The sequence below is a fragment of the Tinamus guttatus genome, unplaced genomic scaffold (assembly GCF_059628265.1).
Source record: "Tinamus guttatus ecotype Peru unplaced genomic scaffold, ASM5962826v1 Tinamus_guttatus_pri_ptg000125l, whole genome shotgun sequence".
NCBI classification, from domain to species: Eukaryota; Metazoa; Chordata; class Aves; order Tinamiformes; family Tinamidae; genus Tinamus; species Tinamus guttatus.
In genome coordinates this window covers 3,379,199-3,399,376 of record NW_028288659.1, presented here as the reverse complement: position 1 = coordinate 3,399,376, position 20,178 = coordinate 3,379,199, and the positions used below count along the sequence as shown (strand labels likewise).

Sequence of the window (20,178 nt, the reverse complement as noted above, 5' to 3'; positions counted from 1 at the left end):
ACTCAGAAACCTTGCAGGAGGGGTCACTACTCTGCATTTCGTCTACCATCTACAAGTCAAGACCTTCTCCCAGATTTCCATTGCGTTGCATAAAAGATATCTTCACATTTCATATTCCGTACAGGATCCTCAGGATATCTATCGCAATCTGATATTCTGCAACCCTCTTTTGGCAGGCCACAAGTGAGTCTTGCCTTTCATATTGCTCCTCTGTTTCGATCTGGGCTTCATACTCATCCAGATAACATGACCACTAGAACCAATTGCTAGTTCCAGATGAAGACCCAGAACATTTCAGCTTGCCTTATTTATTTATTAAGCTTTTAAAAATCTCTGGTTCCACAAAGTTCACAATAAGCTGAAAGGCCCTTCAAATATTCGGGTAACTGTGATACAAAAGACACAGGCTAATGTGTGACAGGGTTTGTTTGCAGAATCTACATTCATGTTTCCAGAATTTCAAATATTTTGCTACAGGTTATATTTTACATTTCCTCAATTTTAAACATGCTTTTAAGAAGAAAGTAATTGTTTTCTCTTTTGTCTGAGGTTTATTATAATGAATAGCAAATATTTTTGCACAGCTTTTAATAAATACCTATTACTTGTTTCAGTACCTCCACTCAGTGAATGGCACTAAAAACCATATTCACATTTGCATTTCGGGTGGCTGGGGCACTTGTGAAAACCCACCACCAGCCAACGGGCAAGCAGAAGACCCACCACCTTTTTGTTGGCTATGGAGAGCCATAGCCAAGAGAGTCTGCCTCATCCCAGGACAATCTTCCAGATTATGTATCCCAGACTACAACAATCCACCAGTGACAGCTGCTCCCTGATCAATAAACACAAATGAAAATAAAAACATTGAAAAATCTCCCTTTAGCAATTTAACAGCATCTATAACTATGTATTTTAAACAATTCACATTATTTTGCAGTCTTCCTTTGGGGAGGAACCAGTGAAATCAGGCACTCCCTAGACTAAGCAGAGCACAGCTCACAGACATATTGCAACATTGTGTAAGGAGAACTGAACCGACAGACTTAGAACTGATAGATTTGTCAGAACAGCAGTAAGTCGTTAACTTGGAAAGTTAACTTGGAGGATTGGAAAATACCTTGGCCTTACCCAGCGCTTCTAAGGCAAAAGTACTGTAGTAATAGTGGTAAGATACACTGGCAGGACTGGCACTGACACGACAGTCCTTCCTCATCCTGACTATTCCAAGAAAGAATGTTCCTCATCTTTTAGGCTTTTTGAGTTTCCAGAACTTTAGGTCAGGAGGAGCAATGGTGAATTGCATCTGACTGGACAGTTTGCTCCACTTTGCCTACGTAGCTCGCAGCACGACAAAGCCGTTGCGGTAGAGCACGCTAGCGCAATCCAGCTAGTTTAGGTGAAGGCATCAGTCAAGACAACAAAGTAGCCCGAAAAATTCTCCAGAAACCTGGAGATGAAGACCCTCCTCTAGTTGGCAACATAGAGCGAACGGCATGCTGTGCTGACCTCACCTCTGCTGACACTTGTGCTAACGTGAGCACAGTCTGCCCGGTACATCCAGGCATCCTGCCTTCCTGCACCACCGTCTCCCTAGTCCAACCTGCAGCTGACGTGGAGGCTGTGGTCCTGACAGATCTTGCTGCTTAGTCTTACAGTGGAGCAACTCCACTTTGCTTTACCCCTGAGTCCGTCCCCAGGAATACTCAGTTGTGTTTGCTTGTTAGCTTTAAGAGGTGGATAAATATGTGCAAATTTTGACAGAACCCATTGGTCACAGTTACGTTTGAACTTCAGTCTCTGGCTAGAAGCACGAGCTCAGGCTCCCCAGCTGCAGTATCACTCTCGAGGAAAGTCCCTTCACATTGGTTACAGCCCACGAAGGAAGCTGCTGTTAGTCCTTTAGTCCTTGCTGCCCCGGTATCGACAACAACAAACATGGTCAGCAAATCCACAGCCTTGGCACTCAACTCGAGCACGGAGTCCTCTCCTCACTGCAATTGCCAAGCCACTGCACCTCTCCCTGGGATCTCAAAGTGATGCTTTCTGATTTACCCTTAACTTGCAAACACCAAGGCCAATACCACAAGCCAACAGAGAGCTTGCACTGCAGCAAACAAATCATTTCCACCAAGCAGCTTCATGCTCCTGCTCCCCATGCCAAGTAGAGTCGTTGGGTATCTGAGGGTACTTTCTGCTCTGCTGCTGCTAAGAAGGGAATGTAATCAAGGGACAGTGAAAGAAAAATGGGGACTCTGCTCCCCTACCAAAGCAGCAAGGGATTACAGATTTGCACAAAATTTGTTCTAATACAGACAGGTGCTGCTCCATACTGTAGCTGTCCTGGTTTCCTGTAAAGAAGTCCAAGATGACCAATTATACCTTTTTCCAGGGTCTAGAGCATAAATTACTGCTATCAGAAAGGTAGGGAGAGGGGTACTGCCCTAGCAGAAGGGACAGTGCCATGAGTGTCCTGTCCTGGTTTCAGTTCCTGGTCCTGGTTTCCTTGTTCCCCCATGATGACAGGAGCTGGAAGTGCACTCAGGCCCTGGATCTGGGGGGAAGCAAAGCTGAGACTGAGAGAGAAAGGAGGAAAAAAGGAGAGAGAAAGAGGAGGACACATTATGCTCCTGAGCAATTCCTGCTACTCAGTCAAACAACTACTGGGTTATCTTCTCAGTTGCAGAAGACAGGGAGGAGGAAAGCAAGTTGTCATCACACATTCCCTCATCTCTCCCCATTTACCCCTATCCTGAAAGATTTCAGTGTGACATGATTGTAAACAGTTAAGGATTCCTCCAGTGCTAAGCCCACTACAAGCTGGGCCCACCCCCTCCCCCATTATGTACAATACATTCACCAACAACAGAAATTTATTTAAAAAGGCAACAGGTTAAATTCTGTAAACTGGATCCAGCTCCAAAACACACGCGTTAATACTACAAGTAAAAATTCCATCATCGTCCTCTTCCACCCTGAAAAATATACCTGAGTTTAGCAGTCAATGAAAGTTTCAATCCCCACCCCCGCCCTCCCCACCCAAAAAAAATCCCTCAAACCCTGAACGAGACGCAGTCTCCAGGCATGGAAAGCCACCAGTTTGGGAAGCTGCCCCGGTGGTGACGAGCCAGCCGCTTGGCTGGCCGGGGATCTGTCACCATTCTGGTTCCCAATGCAGAAGCGATTGTGGCACTGTGTTCCACGGCCCCAGGAAGCTCCGTGCTGCTTGGGTGAGGGGAGGGTGGGAGGAAGGCCTGTCTATCCTCCCACCCTGTCCAAATCACGTGTGGCTTTCATCTTCTTGAGGGTCTTCCTTCCTCGGACTAGCTCTAGAAGAGGAAGAACAAGAGTCAGGGAGTTTAATGAGCGGTTTTATAAAAAAACAGCCTCATGATTCCATACAACTAGATAGCAGGACATTGCAATATTTGTCAGCTCAGGCTATGCTTTATAGCCAGCTATGGCAATAAAGAAATCCCCAGTTCCTCTGCATAACCATGAGTTGACTACGCAGCTTACTCCAGTTCTATCCACTCTTAGTAAATACTTCACTCCTTTGAATGATGGAGAGAGAAGGTTGGCATCTGAACCCCGCTCTTTTTGGTGACCCTTACTTGATCCAGAGGCAACGCTGATGGTTTCTGTGGCGTCAGCTCTTCCCGGGACATGGTTGTAGTAGGCATCTTCGGGAAGGGAACTTGAGCCTGATGCATTTGCATTCTGGAGCCAGGTTGAACGGAGAGAGAGTTTTAGCACATAAACATCAAGAATAGATCCCACCTGCTCGGCCAAATGCAAGTCATTTGTACACAAGCATGCATTTCATGAACATGCTCTTCTTTCTGGCTTTTCCCCAAGACATAAACTTTAAATCCACCCCCATCTCCTCCAGAAGATGACTTAGTTGTAAGCCAAGTCTCCCGAATAGTGGGAGAAGGGAATTCATTTATTTCCTTTTTCTCCACACCTGCCTAAAAAGGGAACCGTTTACCGTTCAATCCATGGGGGAAACTATGACAAAACAGTAACAGTAGCAGCATATTTATATAATCTGAACATGGCATTTTTGGAATAGTAGAATTTTTCACTTTGGAATAATATATGCAAAATCTCAGTGAGAATTAATTTGCTTTGAGGGAAGTTTGAAACAGAGAGGAAGAACAAAGGAAGAGAAAGGGAAAAGGAAGGCAACATTGAAGCGATCAAAGTTGATAACAGGAAGCTACCTTCAACTTCTGTTAGCTAGTCTGCTACATTTTGAAAAAGATGCAGTGAAATTCTTGCAAAACAGAAAGAGCCCATTTGTTCAGGTGTGCAACACTAGACAAGGCATTAAAAAAATACTGTTCAGATACAACTGTGGTACAGGGATGGGCTGGACAGGCTAACAGGTCTCCGTATTTGCTAATGTTGCTTGTTTGAAAAAGCTGCAATGAGACTCTCTTCAGAGTTCTCTTACCACAGAGGCCTACAAGTAATACGTCAGGATTTTAACAGCACTTGCCACTTTCTCCCATTTCAAGTCGGGACCTTCCAACAATATCCAGCGTTTCTTGTCACCACCCCTCCCACCTCACCTTCTTGCCAAAAACACAATCTTACCCCGACGATCTATACAAGTCCTGGGGTGGCCCCCCCATGCCACCTCCACTGCCTCTCTGCTCCATCAGCAAGGCCTGAAAGTGACCTATGTTCTCCTCTCGGCAGCGGTACAGGGGTCCCTCCTGAGAGAGGCCATTGGCCTGGCCAGGAGCTGGGCGATGAGAGAGGTGAGCATTCATGGGTGATCCATATGTCCGGGGCTGGAAATGACTGGTGGGATGTCGGGATGCATAAGGAGAGCCAGTCTGTAGCATTACCCCATGAGGAGGGAAAGCTGATGGGCCAAATCCCATGCCTGAACCCAGGGGTGGTGGGGGAGCTCCATAGAGGAACTCTCCTGCTGCCACTGAGCTTTGCCTTTTCGTGGCCGCATTGTGGTTGTCCAAATCAAGAAACTCTTTGGGACTCTCCGGCCTTTCCTGGGATTCATCAGACTTCTCATCTTCAGGCCCCAGATCCTGCCCGTCACTCGGAGAAACCTCTTTGGCACTCACTACGTCCATGCGGTTTGGAGAAGCCAGGGCAGCGCTCAGTGCCTCACAGGCCTGCAAGCTGCTCACGTTCCCCCGCTCAGAGAAGGGGGGTCTTGCCAGGGGCGAGTGCCCACTGGGACTGGCCTGGGGATGGAGAGGCCTCTGCCAGTCCGAGTAGCCTTGCGGACAGGCATAGTACGGTGGTCGCTGGTAGTGGTGGTAGGAAGGCTGCGGTTGGGGCTGGTAGGGGTAGGGCATGCCCTGGTGGGGGCGGTACCGGGGGAAGACGCCAGGATGGGCGTTGCTTGGCTGGAAGCCCTGCGATGGAAAATGCTGCGGGTGAGACACGGGCGGCGGCTTCCCGCCCATCACGGGGCTGAACCCTTGCAGGCCTGGGTTGATGTGGTAACGGGCAGCCGAATTTGGGTATTCCAAACCAGGCATGTAGAGAGGATGGAACTGGTTTGAGGCGGCCCCCATGGAGCCCGCATCCATGCCAGGGAGGCCGGTGCTCTGCCCCATACAAGGCACAGCTGCATCAGGCAGAGCCTTCCCGCTGCCGCAGAGGGGCTTCTCCATGAGGTTGGGAGCTAGCCCCTTTCCCTCCGTGCCACCTGAGGAGGGTCCTTCGCCCACAGCCCCGTTCTCGGGCATGGGCCCTCCTCTCTCTGAAGTGGGCACGAGGTCCCTCACGCAGCCCTGGGCGCCTGGGCTGCCGTAGGTGCTCTCCACTGGCCACGCGCTCTTGTTCTGCATTGCCTTCAGGTCATTTTTCGCTCCGGAGCTGTCTCCTTCCCCATCTGGAGGCAAGGCACGCCGGGTGCACTCCATGGGCGGCGGGGCTTTGGGATGAGGTAGGAGTTTGGCGTAGGCCCCGTCGGGAATGCCGATGCACTGAGCCTTCTCGTCCACACCGGTGGGCGGCTCTACTGGAAAGAGAGAGGGGGAAAAGTTGCTCTTGGGTCTAATTTTGGAAATTAGCCCTCCCTGCCCAATGTACACGTGCTTACTCATGCTCACCCAAGACAAATTTGCCAAAGAGCAAAGCCTGTCAATTTAACCAGCTGTACCAAAATAATCTCACAATATCTGCTTTTGGTGGGAAGGGGCAGCAGCCTCTGTCACTCTGAGTCTCAGCAAAAATCTGTTTGGCAGCATTGTCTGACAAATACCTAATATTTGGGTGGAGAAAGCATTCTACTTTCTTAACTGTGTAAAAATGGAAAAGAACAAGTACAACTTTCTAAAAATTACAAAAATCATTTTGTTTTCATCAAAGCCCAGGTAAATACTACAGAGTCTCTGATAACCCATCCTCTACTCAAACTTCTCTAAGGGGCTGTCAGGGCATGGCACTACACAACTGCTAGACGGATTCTGTGGGGTTATGGCCTCCCTCCCACTCCTGACATAAAATTTTTCTTTTGGAGTTCCTGAAGGATTCTTGTAAAGTCGGGCAACCTTTAGTAGCTAAAGTTTTTCATAACGTTGTAGCTCTGAATCCATGGTCTGACACATGGGTGTGCAGAGACTGCTTAATGGAGGGTAGAGTGGGGAGAGACCATAGGCTCCACATAAGAGCGAGCTAAGAGGAGGAGGTAACAGCTTGATTTCAGGCTGTGTAGCACCTTCTGGTCCACAAACCCTGCCTGCCCACAGCTTGGGCAAAAGCACTACCGCATACCAAGATATTGCAAAGCCAGTAACTGTCATATTTCAGCCAACTGTGATTTGGAGATGCAGCTGCTGTGCCCTGTAATCACTCAAAGTCCTCCCTCAGTCTCTGTTCTATATCTAGCACAGTTAGATGATAATGAATTTTAAGCAATGCCACACAAGGAAAGAGTTTCCTTTTAGTGCAAGACACACAAGGGATCAATAAAAGATACAAGGTTTTTGATCTCTAATTTACCAGCTAAAATTAATGAAAAAAAACTTTTTTTTTTGATCTTTGGGTTTTTTTGATCTCTGCTCTAGGTTTGTTTTATTTTTAAGGTTTTTTTGATCTCTAGTTTACCAGCTAGAATGAATGAAATTCAACTAGAAAGAAACTTGTGGTGGCACATATGACACACTGCCACAGCATCAAAACTGACAGGGCTGTTGCATGGTTTTCTGACACTTTTCTTTCATGCGGATTTTGAGATGTTACGCTCATGAGGCCCATGTGCATTTCAAAGGAGATGCCATACTGACATATACCAAAATCCTACCTAACTCTTTGCAGATTCAATTTTTATATTAATGCCAACTGATCGCTAGAAGCATTACAGACTATGCTTTGCATTTGCCCTGAGTGGCAGACCGGTAACTGCCACGTATAACAGAGAGAAGAGACCTTTGGCAGACTACTGTTGGTGCCCTGGCAAACAAAACAAATCCTAGAAAAATCCCAACTGAGGCAGAAACAGAAAATATATTCCTATTCAGATTGAAAAACCAACCAAACAAAAACAAAAAGGCTAGGAACATCTCCACAATTACTTAATCAAAAGCTTAACTCTTTTCTAGAATAAAACTAGTGTGTCTTAACCAGTGTTGAAAATGGAGTCAGGGTAAGTGTATAAGCCAGGGCATATATTTCACTTCTCTAGCAGTGCGAGTCCAAACAAAACCATGTTTGCAGAGGAAGCTTTTGTGCATTGGCAACACTACTAAGTTTGGGGTCCTCAGAGTTGAGAGGCCAACAGCAGGCATGTATTTCCCAAGAAAGCTGGTCTGGGGGTGCTTCCTCCTTCTCAGCAGCACAAAACACACTGGGCACAACTCCCAGCCCAACAGTGTAGCTCCTTGCTCCCAAAGGTGCACGCATGGCTCTTTGTGGGGTGCTGCTGCACACACACACGCTGTGAACCTGTGCAGAACAGCACAAGGATTCAGGTAGCTGCATCCACTGTTCTGATCCTGAACGAGTCCCAGCAGCAGCAAGGACAAAAAGAGAAACCTCTTGATGGCTTTCAGCCAATGCCCTTCTCCAACAAGAGACAATCAGTGGGCAAAGGGTCCGCCAAAGCTCAGGAAAACAGCGTGCTGCGCAGCAGGGCGAGCGGCAGAGGTGTGGGGGCAAGCAATGGTGAGGCGGGTAACGCAAACGGGCAGGTAAAGCACAGAGCTGCAGGCAGGGGCTGCCTACCCGGGCAGATGAGCTCAGCACGAGAGGGGTTACCTTGGTTGCTCTCTGGCTCCATGGTCTGCCCGCTCTGCTCCTGCGAGTTCCCGTTGCCCACAGCGGGTTTCGGGGGCTGCATGCTGGCGGATGCCACGTGAGCCAGCTGTGGGAAGGGGCCGGGGAGGTGCGGAGGGGGCGGCTGGCGAGGGTGGTAAGGCACACCCGGCGGGCACACGCGGGACGACAACTGCTGCATGGCAATCATCTCCGGACTGTCCATCATGGAGTCCCCACCCTGGCACCCTCTTTGAACCTGAGGTGGCCCCCCAAACAGAGAGGCTGCTGGCTGCGGCATCCGCTGGCCGGTGGCTTTTCCCGGTGGTCTGATATATCCTGAGGGAGGAACCCCATGAGGTAGGAAATTCGATTGCTCAGTCCACTGGTTGGGAGGCAGAGGTGGCCTTATGGCCCGGGGGTCCATCATGTGGCCCAGGGCACGAGGCTGGAGAGAGGGCCCTGGTCCCAGTGGAGGTTTCTCCTCAGGCCCCAGGCTGCCCTGGCCAGCAGCGCCGTGGCTGCCGTTCCACAGCGCCGGGTGTGCACGGTTCAGGTACTTGTAGGGCCTGTACATATGGCCGGGGGGGACCTCCGAGCTCTCCGGCGGCCGCATCGGAGGCCCATTGTGTCTCGGAGGAAGAAATCCCTGCTGGAATTGCGCTGGCGGGTACACGGCGTCGGGAGGGGGGCCGCTCATCCGCCCCAGCTGCAGGGCTCCGGGCCGGGGGCCGAGGCCAGCGACGTGCGTCGGTCCTGCACACACCTGCTTCTCGGGGGTGGCCAACCTATGCCCTCGGTGTTCGTTCAGCCCCACAGCCGGCTGCAAGGCAGAGAGAGAAAGGGTAGGTTTTTATGAGAGCCATCCCACTGCAAGAGCCACAGGAAGAAACAGGAATGGACTGATGGTGCCAACTGCTCATTCCTAGGAGAAGCGAAGCCTCCAGTGTGGCCTCTTATGAAAAGAGATCACAGAATTTCTGAAAGCTTTTACCTGCATGGCAAAGTGCTGGTGCTGCTGAACCGGATCTCCAGGATGGGGCTCTGGGACTCGTGGTGAGCCATACAACTTCGTTGGATCTGATCCACGCAGAGGGCCAAAAGCCCCTGGCACAGCTGGTCTCTGGGAGTGGTGTGAGGAAGAGAAATGAAACCACTTGTGAGAAGCAGCAAAGCAAGAACAGCTATATGTAAGGAGAAACTAGGGCTGGAGGAATATCTCAGAAAGGCAAACAGGCTTTTTGGAGATATCATGATAAACCTGGAGACATCCCTATGGGACGGCACAGCTCCCTACTGAAGAGCCACTCTCACTCACATCCGTAGCATGTGTCCCCTGCACTCAGGCCTCAGGATATCCACCTCTCACCTAACTAGTTGGAAACAAGCAAGAAGATTGGAGAGGGCAGTGGTTTGCTTCAAGGAGAGGGGCAGATCTCAGGAGTATGGGTTCATCAGAGAGCGAGCAGAGTGAAGGGGGAACATGCTAGATGTCTTTCAAAATACTTGTAGGCTCCACCTTTCATGCTGGCTACCACTATTTGCATCACAAGGGATGCTCTGATAATTTTACTTGACTTCCACCTAAAAAAAAAAAAGGAGTACACTGGATCTCTGAGGAGCAGCTGATACAGCATGCCACACGTCACTGACACCAGACGTCACTGGATAAATGGAAAAGTCCGTAAAGGATGGTTGAGGAACAGTCCGTAAGGCAGGCAGAACAGGTGGCACTCAGAAGAAATGTCAGGCTAAACAGAGGTCACTACAGCAGTCCAGGGCAGCCTTGTGTTTAGTTTTGTTTACTGCTTTTATAAATACTCAAAGCACGAAGTGCGGTAGCACACAGATGGCACAAAGTTACCAGGCAGCCGTAAACAATTGAGACAAAAGACAACTGGCTTGCTCAGCATCATAAAACGGAGGTTAAAAGAGGGAATGTGACTACTTTACAGGCATAATGGGGTAACTTGCCAAGGAGAGGAAAAAGGTGGGGGACAGTGCTGGCCCACGCATGCATGGGTGCATGCTGGCTAAGCAAGAAGTTAGAAGACTGTTCTTAACTAACGAGGCATTGATCTGGAACTGCCTCTCACTTCAACAGTAGTTACTTTTCTAGCCCCAGCTGCCTTTAAGATGGAGTATATTCTTTCCAATCCTCTTTTCCCCCCTAAAGCTACATGGAGAGGTGGGAAGACTGAGCTGAATTCGTGTAAATCTAGGGGATGAAAAGCTTAACTTCTAAAAAACATAGTTTTGACTCTCAGTCCCTGGGGAAAGACTCTTGTCACACAGTGGGGGAATCTAGAAGAGACAGTTTTATTCTCCCTCCATTTGCCCATTGATGCACACCAACAGAAACACTCCTTACCATCTGCCCGGGATGTGGCACGGGGCTGGGCATGCCGCCGTACTGCAGCGGGCGAGGGAAACCTCGCCCGTTGGAAGGGCCCACTTCCCGAGGATGCTGCAGTGGGTTGCCACTTGGATCCTCTGCGGAGGAGAAGGAGGAGGAGGAAGAAGAGGAAGAGGAGGCAGGAGCCCTGGAAGCTCGATACGGCGGGGGCTTCCCTCCATTTTCCAGGCGTTGCTGCCTCTTGCCTGGTCCCTCTGGATCTCGCGACCGAGTCCAGACGCTGCCAGTACTGGAGCGGCCAGTCCTCCGGCTCCTCTTCTCCCGCCTCCCATCCTCTCTGATCCAGAATTCTTCATCTGTGTCTCCATCTTCCCCAGGGAAGTGCTTCATCATTGCTCGGTGGAAACATCTCTCCAAGTTGTAGGCCATCTTGGTATATTCTGTAGTCACAAAACCCAAACAAATAGCAACATCAGGGACAGAACCTTACAGAGCAAAACCATTACACCACATCAGACTTTCCTCATTTCTAATGGTCCACATTCAGATAAAACATCTGCTCCTAAAAATTTATCTGAGAAAGACTTCAACCCACTTTTGTTTATGTTCTTAAAGTCAATAAGCAAGACACAGCATCAGATCTGTTCAGTAACCTCACTGGAGAAGAGGCACTTAGGCATAACAAAATAGCATTAGTGGCCTGATTTGCACAGTCAGCATTAACCTGCTGTTCCAGAGCAGTGCCAAGATTTACACTATGCTAAACACCACCTCAGTTTGCAGAGATGCATGACCTGCACAGTTAGCCAGCCAGAGAGCTGAGAGAAGAAATGCGAATTTCCAGCAATGCTATTTGATTGTACTGGAAGGCTTTTCTTGGGCTGGTTCAAATCTCCATTGTATGCTACAAAATGGAAAAATCAAAGAGACTTCTCTATGTGCAGTTTCTAAAGCACTAGCTGACCCTGACACAAAAGCTAGCACAAATTCTACTGTCCCCAGTGTGTCATTTCCACAGGACAGTTCTGCTCAGAGAGGTTCAGACTTTGCACTGAGGTAGATAGGAAGGAAAAGACACATGTGAAGTGTTAACGACAAGGCCTTGAAACAAATGACTTCACAGTTGTTTCCACTGAACTAACCCAGGAGAGCTGCAGGAGGGAAAAAAAAAATAGCTCTCCCTAAAAGCTCTCCCTAAGGCAGTGCTGGAATGCTTTTCCTTGGGGCCCGCTCTGACAAGCTGTGTAGTTCAAACCACCTTCCTTTCCAGGGTGGTGCTGGTGAGACATAGTCTGCAGTGATGACCCACCATCTGGGAATTGATTTCTTACCTAAGCAACATGCAGAATTTTAATTGGCATAGCAATTAAATCAGGGTTTCCCATTAGCAGACTCATGCTGTTCATGCAGTAGCCAAAGAATCTAAACCCCACATTTTCCATCCAAATGGCTACATGCCTGGCGCATTCCTCACTTTTTTTTTGTGGTATTCAACAAAAATTGGGGCTAACCATGCTCCTATGCTCCACAAAGTCTGTGCTACTGAGATATTATGAGACAAAGGAGCACAGGCACAGGAAAACACACAAAGGAATTAGCCCACAAAGAAACAGACTTCCCTCTCTTTGCACCTTCTGCCTTTCACCACCTACCACCCTTAACATGCCAGGCCCGAATTCACCACAACCACTGTACTAGAAATCTGGCTGAAACCCCAGGTCTTCTTAACTAAAGAGCTTTTACCCTCTCCTCCTGCCTCCCACAAACATCCTGAAAAAGAAATCAAGTACTGACGAGTAGGGAGAGATCAATGCTTGTCTTGAATCACTGCTGCAAACAGATAAACTTAACTTAGCAGTCTTACCGCTGCCTTCACCGTTGTATTTTAGACAGTTCCTGAACATGGTCTTCATATCACCCACAAATTCCTCCTTGGAGCAGTACTGACCTCCATTCAACTTCTTCTCCATGCTGGAGATGTCCATGGGGGCCTGAAACACAATTAAAGCTCTTTTCAGTTACAGCAAGAGCAGATGGGCTGGCAAAGTTGCATACATTAGTAGTTTCCTCACAGACACGGATGGTGAGCAGGAGCTGCTCTCAGGAGATGTGGCCTCTTGCCTTGCATTTACTACACTTGCAAGGCCAGAATGGACTCCTAGAGTTGTGCAGTGTGACTGTGAGGGTAACACACTCCACAAAAATGTCAAAACACTATCTGAACAGCTGCACCCCAGTCAAAGAACATGAGCCAAACTGGCTGTACCACTTCCCCTACCTTAATGATCTGGTAGTAGTTTGGAGCATATGATTCATCGACGGGCTCCAAGAAGGGCCAGGAGTCCTTGTGAGCCTTTACCACATCTAGAACTGGCAGTAACAAAAGAAAAGCAAACAATTACACATTGATGCCCGGGGGATTATTGTACTTTAGAAGACTCATACAAAGCAGAAAGCTGGGATAGAAAAACTAACCTTTATACATGGCTGTGAACTCATCATCCAATTCAAAGCTGTAATGAAAAGTGCAGTATTGAATACACTGATTTAGGGCATTTAAGACATATCCCTCTTACCTCATCTTCCCTTCCATTCCATATAGGCAAACAGGCCTTACCACAAACACTCCTCTAGTGTGGATCAGACCCTGACATTTCTCAGCCTCTCCTCTGTGCTTTCCCACCTTTCTTTTACCTCATTCATGTGAGGGACCCATACCCCTATGTGACCCTACCCACTGCACAGGCTTCAGTGTATGGGTGTGCTGCATATCCAGCTGCATACTCACAGGTCCTTGGTCCGTCGCTCCTCCCTGGTAGGGGAACTGGGGTCTAAGTGGGAAAGCTCTGGAGGAAGCTCTTTCCCCTGTGCCAGCAGCCAGGCCCGCTCTTCACGAAGCTTCCTCCTCCTGGCCCGTTCTGCAGTGGGGAGACAGGTGAGAAAACAGTTCAACACTCCTTGTCAGTAATATCCTACAGGGAAAACTAAGGTAGCTCCTGTAGCTCTCAAAAATACCAGCGAAATGTTCTCATTCTTCCAGGAAAGAAACAGTAGCTTAGAGTACGCTGAATAATAAACATGCCTCTTGACTTTCCCTTGACCCTACCACCAGCAATTTTGGAGCATTACTGTGATACAGCTGCTTGTAGCCAGCTTCCAGAGAGATTCCTGCCCATGGTGTGGTATAAAGAGAGACATTCAAGGCATGGATCAGCACTATGGAAACAGCTGTCTTGCTAAATTACCAACCTTCAGCTGCTTGCCCGCGCAGCTACAGGGCATAAGCACGCCTCAGCCAGGTGAGTTTAAGGCAGCTGACTTCGCACTGAAGTGGATGCAGAGTAGTGCAGACGGAAGGGGGAAGCACTTCCAGCAGCTGGGTGAGGATGAGTAGCTGGGGTCATTAATATTTGCTGCCATCATCCCTTGTTTTGGAAGGACTGCTCAGGTAGGCCTTATAGGCCAGCGGACAGAGGGAGGCAAGCAGCCACCCAAGAGGGCCACTGGGACAGCTCTGGTTTAAGAGGCGAGAGACAGAAGAAGCAACACTAGTAACAGAACCTGTAGTTTGCAACCAGACAGCTGGCTAACAGACTGCTTCATAATAGAAAGTTTATGGGCTCTTATGAACCTCATTTCCTTCTTCTCATAGGAAAGCGGAATTCATTTGAATCACTAAACACCTGCAGTTGTACCAGCTTTCTGTTTAAGTAGAAGTCTGTGGAAATACAGCTCAGGAGGACAGATGTCATAAGAGCTACACCACAGAAAACAGATCCCATCAGGGGAACACCCAGAAGGAAAGAAAGATGAGGGAGTCTCGGCTGTTACCCTTTAACTGAGGCTACACCTCAGAAAAATGCCAGAGACTCAAGAGGCTCCAGTGCTGGTGGGAGATTATTGACATGCTCTCTCACTTCGCTAGTCAAAAGCAAGAGGGTTGGGTGGAGCAGGGCAAGAAATCTGGGAATGGGCATTTCCAAAATGTCCCAGTCTGCACACTTTTATAGTCTTTACTCATACATGAAGGTCACAGCTCGCACAAGCTTTCTGCTTCTGAAGTCTTCTAAACTTTTTTCCTAGATACTAAAAAAAATGCAGACACTCCTTCCTTGCAGAGGAGTTGATGGGCACACCTCGTGCCCAGGCACAAGGTGAACGGCTTTGTATGCTGGGAAGGAGACAGTGATGTTGCAATAATATGCTGACGTGGCCACCAGTAGCACCGCTGCAAATCATGGTTTGTCTCCACAAATAATTGCTTCCTCCTAAAGCATGCTCTGACAGGATGATGGACACTACTTAGGCATAGCTGCAGGGTGGCTATTTCCAGAGTCCATGGCCATATATGACACAGATTGGTAAAAGAAAGGGCAAAATTCCTTTTACAGAAGTCTGGGTAGCACTGAAGTTGAGAGGAGAGGGCTTGCATCTAAGCTGGCTCACAGCATTTGTCAGCATCTGCTGGAACGTTTAATGATGAGATGTACAACCTGAAACCACAGTTAGCAGAGCTTATTGGAGTCAGTGCAAGCACAGTTCCACATTGCATGCTTCTTTGGTAGAATTGGCATCGTTTAGATGACACTTTTATAGATGACTTTGTGAGAAGATGAGAAAAACATGCAACAAGAATTTGGGTGGCAAAAGGCAAATCTCATGGAAATAACCACCAAGCACCATGAGGTACATTTTAGAAAGTCATCAATGCCTGCTGAGGGCCTGACCAGGTAAGCTGACATGGATGGGGAAATACTACCACATTACCAGGCTTGAGCACAGTTAGCATTAATGGCAGGTCTCTCTACCACTACAAGTAATTAATATATAATGTTAAGATCACAATCAGCAGAGCTCACTAATGTTGGCCTAGATTGAGCCCTGCTCACCAACTTGTGAAAACTAATCAGTACCCTAAAAAGTACTACAAATAGCTAGGAAGTCATACATGGGAGTGTGGTGTTACAGCAGCATCTGGGAACAGAACTGGAAAATTCTAGCCTGCGATCTGGTAGAAATTGAGAAAGCTGCTTTAACTCATAAATTCAGGCAGTACAGATGGGCCCAGCAGCAGTCTCACTACCTGGGGCGTGCACTGGAGTGGGGGGAAGTGAAATCCCAGACTGAAAAGAGGAACATGGTCTAAAAACAGACATAGTCCAAAACTCAGGAGCAGGTGAAGCACTGATGAAGTCTTATCAAAGAGCACAAATATTTCACCCTGTGTTTCACATCCACCCTCTACAGAGCACCGTACAAAAGTAATGCTAAACTCAAAATAGACCACAAAATACAAGAAAAATCTTTGTAACCCCAAAAGCTCTGTTAGTGGATGTCCAGTTTCAACAAGTTCAAATCACTCGATGTCCCCTGTCAAAGTAAATGCTAATGGATAGTATGTTTTATATTAAGGCAAGATGGTTAAGAACTCAAAGTTTAACCTGGATAACTACTGATTCTAAGGATGAAAACTACCACACTTATCTAACAAAAGAAGTCAGCCATTTAAATAAACTCTCCAAATAGCTTCTGCACCAGGTTAAAAGCAGGATTCTCTTGATTAGCCTAAACTGACTGGAGATGAGTTGAAACTGAAATAAACTGTTCAAACCAAAATAACAGCATCCCTGCCAATAAAAGCAGTAACGTATGCTGAATTGGCTTAAAACAAAATACTCCGATGCTGTGCCAGGTTTTTGAGTGGCTCTGGCTCACTAGCACATAGCGATTTCAAGTGTAGTGATGCAGTGATCGTCCTCACCCAGAAAAGGACATGGCTGACAGCAAGCAACACCTCAGCAAGTCTGAATAATAGGATTTATCCTTTGAGGCTCTTCTGAAACTTCAAAATTAATTTTGTCTATACACATGAGGAACTAAGTACAGACAATAAGCAATTTGCCAAGTGAAACAGATATCTGTGGCAGATCCGGAAGCTGCATGATTCTGAGTTTAAAGGACCAGATTAGCCAGGACTGGCAAGCAGAAGTATATGAAGGCCAAGCAAGTAATTGAATTTTCTAAAGGTTAGAAAGGTAATCAGGTAAAATAAACTATTCTTAGATAACATCTGGTCTGCTATCAAACATCTGGTAGCAGACTGTTTTGTCTTGGAAAGTTTACAGGGTTTGCATGAACTATTTTTTTTCCCCGGATAATTTATTCACTTATGGCTTCATAACACTGATAACACCATGCGTTACCAGAGCAGGCTTCTGAACATGTTTAGTGTTTTCCTGGAACAGCAACAACTCACCAGTTATGGTGGCCAAAACAGCACATAAAGGAATCCCAGTACAGGAGGCTGGCAGGGAGAAGGAGGTAAGGAATAAGCCTTCTCTGAAAGCAGCACCTACAGGTACTGGCTGAGTCCCTGGTGTCCGTGTGTCAATAGGACATACTAAACACACCATGATGGTTTCCTGCACAAGAGTGGAACTTAGCGTTCAATGTAAAAACAACAAAACCAAGACCGACCTCTGAAGTTACCACCTTCCTGGGCTCTAGTTGGCCTGGTCCCCTCATGCCTAGTGCTCCATCTGATGAGGGTGGTAGCAACATGAAAATACTGCTCTTGCTATTCATGTACCTTTCCCTTCCCTTTCTTGCCCAAAAGGATTCTCCTGTCATCACATATTAGGTCAAAAGGACCAAATGCTATTCAGCACGAGCAAGGCCAACAAAACCTGCACACAGGAAAATCCATGAGGACTCAAGGGGGGAAGACGATAAGGTATGAGAGCTCAGGAACATCATCAGTATGGTAATATGAATGGCAGGAGAAAGATAAAAGCTATGGAAAGGGAGAAAAGAGGGATGATTTGAAGAAGAAGACACAGTTGGAGAGCACATTACACCCAACATTGAGGAAGACGGATAGGAAAAAGAAACTACACCCAGGACAGCAAGGCCAACTTATCTGAGCTAAGTCCAAGAAAAGATATGCTCGTTAGCATGTCTGGTAAGGGAGGAACACAAATGGCAAATCTTAATTCAAGATCTCAGGCTTGGCTCTAAGACTCCCATCTCCGTTTCACTCTGGCTACACATACCTTCCACTGCTTTGACCTTCTCTTCCATCTCTCTCTTCCTCTCCTCCTTGAGCAGCTGTTCTTGCTCTCTCTTTTGCACTGCTATAAGGATTTGGCGCTCCTCCTCCTCCTCCCTGCGCCTTTGCTTCTCCATCGAACTCAGCACATTCGGGCTTACCTGGAAAAAAAAAAGCGCACCGGGAACTGTAACGTGTTGGCTTAATCAAGTCTGAGCAGAGGCAGGGTTACTCTGAGAAGTAACAAAGCATAGATAATGGCTGGAAAAGGAAAAGACTTGTACAAATGTGTTCTCAGATGGAAATGCAACATGTAAAGGAAAATTATTTGTGAAGCAGTGAAACACTATTGATCCAGGGACAAAAAAAAAAAAAAAAAAGAACTGATTAGTTAGACAGACTGCCATCCTGCCAGGAGTTTAACATGTAGATTTGCCTTCCAGGCAAGGGCTCCGGACTGTACAACCCCTACATGCCCTCCGGCTAGTTGAGTCCCGAGCATTGTCAAGGGGGAGCAGAAAGGACTACCCTGCCAAATCTGTCTTTGCTATAAAACACAGAATGCTTAGGATAGGAAAAGAAACCGGTACTACCTTAAGTCAAAGTATCCTTCAGAGTGTTTTCTTTTCTTATTCAAACTAAGGCCTATCATAATCTTGTGCAGCAATCTGTCCTGAGGGGGCTCTTGCTTAATTGTTTGGCTAGTTTTCCTGCTGAGACACCTGACCATTTTTCTCCTTCAAGTACGCCTGTTCCTTTATTGCCCCACTTCCTTACCTCTCCGCTGCCAGCAGGCTGTAAGCGTGTTTTTGATCCTGCTTAGACCACAGGCTTCCCAGACCAAGAATCGCCTGCTCCTATTTCTCCAATAAATTGCTCGGTATGTATACGGTATTGTGGAATTACCTTTATTAGATTAATTTAATTGTAAGACAAAAGAACCAGTCATTTGCCAGCTGCTCCCACCTCTTTGACTTCTACAAAATCAAGGTATATGCGTATGTTATCAGCAAGGAACATCTACCAGAAAAGAACAATGTGTCTATAGTTTTCTCCACCTACATTTTCAGGGAATAACCAGCAACCACCACTTAGGTAGAAGGCATTTCCTGAGGATTAGCAATCAGCTGGGGTTCCTTGGTTGCTGCTCAAACCATCAACTTCCTCAGGCCCATTATTAATCCCTAGAAAAAATCTGGCACCATGATTACTATTTTGTTCTTGTTTCATGGCCTAGGAGCGGAACCTCAGGGTGTTTTGATAAATGCCCAGAAATGTTTTCTGGTTTTACCGTACATTAATTCCCCTTGTGCCTCCCCTTTTCCCCCCACAACACTGCCCAGCTAGATCTTACTGCAGCTTTCCAGGGACAAACACCATGTGTTATTTCTCTGCCTCCCACAGCAACAATGTTAGGAGAATTATCCTAACACCACCAACAAGTACAGAGAAGAGCCCAAGCAGGGGTCATGGGATTATTCACAACATTACAACCACAACCCACACGTAGGGACAAGCAGGGCTGCAAAAACACCTATTTTGCATTCACCTTTCTAGGCAAAACCCACAGCACGACCTCACCACAAGGGAACTCTGCCGATGGTCTTCTCCTTTTTAAACTTTTGCCAACCATTAGCATTTCACACTTCCACTGCTTCCCTAGGTAAGCTGTTCTGTGAGTTCACGTTCCTCTAGGCCAGCCAGCTTTTCCTCACATTCAGTCTCAACTTAATTTTCTTCCCCTCATTCCAACCAATTATTCCTAGTTACACTCTTCAGGGCCACCGTAAATTCTCTTCTTCTTCAGTCACATTCCAGCATTTACGGGCTTCCTCAGACGCTTAAACAAAACTCCTGTGTTTGTGTAATTAAGTTAAATGTTTCCTTATAAAGCAATCCTCCCAGCTCCCTAATCATTCTAGTTGCCTTTCTCAGATCTTGCTTCCAACTGATCAATATCCAAATACCAGAATGCCTAGGACTGAAAGCTAGTATGCTAAATACAAAAAGATCAAGAGCTTACAGAAGTGGATTCTACATTTTTGTTTTCAAAACAAAATTCCTTCAACATCCCTTTCTTTTTTGGCTATACCATCCATCCCACTTTCTACTCAGGCACTCCAAACATCACCCTTTCAGGTTTGACCTGGACCATCAAGCAGTTTCTCTCAACTTTCTTGTCCAACCTTTAAATTGCATTAGGAAACAACAACAAAAACTCAAGTTCTGCAGCAAGTAGGAAAAGGCAAGTAGGAACCATTCACCAGAAGCTGGCATGTCACAGACTTTATTTATGATGTGACCATCAGCCTTTCAACTCTGCAGGCAGTAGATCTAAGCCAGACTGCAGTGCCACACTATTTTCTGCAAATGTTGGTACACCAGTGAACTTGTTTTCTTGGATTCATACAGGTCCTGCCATTCACATCCTGCTGAAATGTGAACACAACACCCAGGTGGCAGTGTTCGCTCCAGGACCCCTCCAGGCCTGCTGTGTGCATTGAGCACCCTGTGCAGAAATGGCACAATAGAGAAC

The 20,178-nt window shown here is 47.2% G+C and overlaps 1 protein-coding gene across 1 annotated transcript in view; it reads right to left on the bottom strand.

Moving 5' to 3' along the window:
- Positions 1-3,035: 3,035 nt before the first annotated feature.
- Positions 3,036-20,178, bottom strand: part of CECR2 (CECR2 histone acetyl-lysine reader) — a 45,811-nt gene continuing 28,668 nt past the window's right edge. Inside the window, exons 8-18 of the mRNA XM_088521593.1 lie at positions 17,647-17,803; positions 13,383-13,512; positions 13,070-13,107; positions 12,873-12,964; positions 12,459-12,585; positions 10,610-11,034; positions 9,233-9,361; positions 8,242-9,061; positions 4,603-6,004; positions 3,615-3,720; positions 3,036-3,329 (exon numbers count right to left, since the gene is read on the bottom strand). Coding sequence (XP_088377719.1) covers positions 3,324-3,329; positions 3,615-3,720; positions 4,603-6,004; positions 8,242-9,061; positions 9,233-9,361; positions 10,610-11,034; positions 12,459-12,585; positions 12,873-12,964; positions 13,070-13,107; positions 13,383-13,512; positions 17,647-17,803 — 3,432 coding nt within the window. The 3' untranslated portion in view covers positions 3,036-3,323. The remainder of the gene's footprint in view (positions 3,330-3,614; positions 3,721-4,602; positions 6,005-8,241; positions 9,062-9,232; positions 9,362-10,609; positions 11,035-12,458; positions 12,586-12,872; positions 12,965-13,069; positions 13,108-13,382; positions 13,513-17,646; positions 17,804-20,178) is intronic.